Here is a 3,755-nt window from a genome sequence, read left to right as displayed (position 1 = left end):
GTTCTTCCTTGAGGTGAATAGCTGTACCATGTCCTATGAAGACTGATGTCAAGTAGTGAGTGCGAACTTCATTATGCTGCCACATTCTTATGAGGAAGTCCATTTGCTTTTTCTGCAGTTTCTGATTGAGACTTTCATTAAATAGGATGACATAATGGGAGGATTTCTTTATGTTGTCATACAGAAGATCTTGCACATATGGCCCCAAACCAAACACAGTCATGTATCTACATTTTGTCTCTGACAATTGGAACCCTTTTGCAATCGCTGAATCTGGGAACATTCTTTGAAAGAGGTCGCTATTGTGCTGACAGGAATGAAATGATAAATGGTCCTCAACCACTTTCAGGCACCAGAGTATTTCTGCTTTCAATGTATCCTCTCTGGCAGCAACAGGAATGGGAGATGTCACTTTGGTGGTTGATGGAGCACAAGTACTCGGCATTGCATCTGCAGACTGAGTGGTAGAAACTGACGGTCATTCTCCTTTTGGCTTGAAGAAGCTCTTTATTGTGAGAGTACATGAGCCTTGAAGAAAAAAAAGAACATAAATCAAAGCAGTTAATTTGACAATATGAAACTGAAAAAAAAAATCAAATGGGTACTACTGTAGTATTAACATCCAATTTTGAGTTTTCTTAAGAATAAAAAATATCATAATTCTAGATTTTTTTCTCTTTTATAGTCTACAGTGTATATTCTGAAATATCCATAATAATTGACAGGATTTTGTAAAACTCTATACAAATTTTAAAAACAAAATGAGCTTCCATCTGTGGTAAATTGCAATTTTGGTCCTTCCTTCAATCAGGTAATACAATTTTTAAATCCATTTTTACCATTACGAAAAATAATTCTTTTGAACCACTTCAATTCAAATAAATGTGTAATTCAACCTCACAGTCAGTTGACTTGATGGGTGTGTACACTTAGCACACATTAACTAGTAAGCAAATAATATTATTCATCATAAAATTGTCAATAACTTTGCTGAAATAATAATCCAAGTCATCCCTCTTTCATTATAAATTTATTAAATTAATTTCAATTTTTTTTTCTTTGAGACTTTGTGACCCGGACACAAATTGGCTTGCGAACCCCCAGCAAGGCAGCATTTGGACAATTCCAATGACCGCCAAAAGATTTGAAATGGATAGCTTAGTGGAGTGTTCTGCCTATCACTTTCTATTTTTGTAACATATTTTTACATGATACAGAACGCTCTTGTTGTACAAAAACAAATCAAGTTGAACATCAAACTGAGACTGAGACTCTGAGAGTGGTACCAACAAAATTTTAACTTGCAGTTTTCGTTTTACTCCTCTTCCCTTCTACATAATTTTGCTGTGTTTTAAGCGAGATAAATTCTACACAATACCTCTGAAATTGTGAAATTTTGTTGAAAATTTATCAACAAATTACTGAAATAATTACTTCTGATTTTACGAAACTCCGAATTCAATCGTCTCATGGGCGCTGCCATTTTGGATAGTTACGGAGATCTCGTGATAACGAGTTGGTATACCTTACGGAATTATGATTTAAAATCTTGATTTTACTACCAAATCTTTCAATTTAGAGGAAACATGTTTGTTTGGATACCAAAAGATAAGCAATGCAATATTTCCAAAAGAAATGTAAACTTACCGCGTTGTTTGACTAGCTTTGTCTTGTGTTTTTCACTCTTCACGTGGCTCTTGACGGCTGCTTCGTCCATGTTGCTGAGACTGAAATTGCACATGCAAACAGCACATCTTGCGGTCGACGGATTTGAGCTTACTTTCATAATCCACTCATGATAAACAGGGTGCTCTAACCAAGCATCATTGAAATGACAGTTCCCTGGCATTTTGATTTTCACTTTCAAAAACTGTAGCAGTCAAAAGTCACAAAAATATTGCGAAAGAATCTCCATTAAATGCCAAGTTGGATGTGAAAATAAAACAGCAGGGCGAGTCAACATGTAACGTAACAACACACGTACGTACACGTGTATAGCCAGATAGCGCTAGCGTACGTGCCAGCCAAATTGGGATTTTCGAACTATTGGTATGTCAAGGGTTTGTAAATTATTTTATTTGTATTGAAATTATCGAAGCAGGTCAGAAAAAAAATACATATAACATTTTCTGTTTATATCAAAAGTAAAAATTATAATTCTCTTTCTAAAGGGATTTTTATCATTTCCACGGGATACAAAATAGTATATCTGGCAACAATGTGACATCGCGCCTATGGCCTGCATGTGCATGCAATTGCCACGTGCACATTGGCAATACACACACACAATGCATATGCATCCAAATGCATGCAGAGATCGAGACAGCAGCACACACAACCACTGTACACACACAATACTCATATAGGCACGCAATGCAAGTGATGAACTCGTTTTCACAATCAATCGGCAAATGTTACGAATAAAAGAAAACACTGGAAGAAAATGGTTGAAATATCTAAATTTATTTACACTTCTAGTGAAAAATGGAATGAATTTTCACAAATTTTTATATTCCATGACTTTTTAGTCAATTTCTCAATTTTTCCTGACTTTCAAGGCCTGGAAAATATGAAAGTAAAATTCCATGACTTTCCAGGTTTTCCATGACCCGTACGAACCATGTAACAGGCAATGAGTAAAGAGCAGCAAAAAAAAAGAATTTGAGAGGTTGTAAACCTAAACAGTATAGCTTACCCACTTAGTCGCTGCAAACATTTTAAGGTCCAAAGGGTCACCAGTCAACTCTCCTTCTATCATGGTTAAGGAGTGACATGTAGCCATCGTTGCTAAAAGTTTATTTTCTACTGACAGATGAGTAGGGTCATGGATTAAATTCTGAAACCTGGAATGGCAAAGACATTTTATGTGTACAACCATCATTGTAAAATCATGCACAATTATGGGCTCTGATGGCAATGAGCACCATGTTTGTAAATTATGGTTTACAAGGTCACATTCTTATGAAATCTGATGCAGCAAAAAACAAATGCTGCAGACAAGCATTCACTAAATATAAAATATGCATGAGAGAATTTAGTGACTGAAAGAAAGGAAAACATCTGTTAGTTGCTTACTTGTGTCTTTTAGTAGTATCAGCTGCTCTATGTACAACATGAAAATTTTGGAACTTGTGTTATTTTAATTCCTATTACATTTCACAGAGAAAAACAGCAAATATAAAGTTAACAAAATAAGTAAGTTTTGGAATTGGAAAAGAAAACTATCATGTTTACTTACAGACTGCCAAAGTACAAATATATCAATGTATTAAAATATTTTGATAAATATTATAGACTTTCATACATTAATGAATATACTGTTTTAACACTGACATGAAAATGTGTTTTGTTTTCACTGTTAGAACAAGATTTGCAATTTTTCTCAAAATAAGAAAATTATTTAACATTTCAAGTTAAATATTAATCAAACACTGATGTTATGTAGGAGTATTTTTTTGTCAAAAATTTAATTTGTTCATCAAAATAGGTAAAACAGTTAAACTGCAAAGAAAATTAAAAGTTTTTGTTCTTTTAAAAAATAACAAAGAAAGTTAGGCTTACAAAATAAGACATCTGTCTATACAATTTCTGGGTTTTAAACCAACTAGCTTAATATTTTACAAAGAAATACTAATAAATAAGAATAATCCTAGTTAAACACACAGACACTAAAATAACATGACAACTTTCCTTTAGTGTACAAAACTTGAAGATAGCTTTTATATGCGGAAACATCGGTTAGCTGAGTTCTTGCA

The 3,755-nt window shown here is 33.7% G+C and overlaps 1 protein-coding gene across 5 annotated transcripts in view; it reads right to left on the bottom strand.

Moving 5' to 3' along the window:
* The window catches only part of LOC106466055 (probable cation-transporting ATPase 13A3), a 140,081-nt gene that overhangs the window by 83,708 nt on the left and 52,618 nt on the right, over positions 1 to 3,755 (bottom strand). For all 5 annotated transcript variants that reach the window (XM_022394007.1, XM_022394008.1, XM_013926297.2 and 2 more), the window contains one exon: positions 2,696 to 2,843. In XM_022394007.1, the coding sequence (XP_022249715.1) occupies positions 2,696 to 2,843 (148 nt within the window). The remainder of the gene's footprint in view (positions 1 to 2,695; positions 2,844 to 3,755) is intronic.

The sequence above is a fragment of the Limulus polyphemus genome, unplaced genomic scaffold, assembly GCF_000517525.1.
Source record: "Limulus polyphemus unplaced genomic scaffold, Limulus_polyphemus-2.1.2 Scaffold2136, whole genome shotgun sequence".
NCBI lineage: Eukaryota > Metazoa > Arthropoda > Merostomata > Xiphosura > Limulidae > Limulus > Limulus polyphemus.
This window is presented reverse-complemented; position numbering and strand designations above follow the sequence as displayed.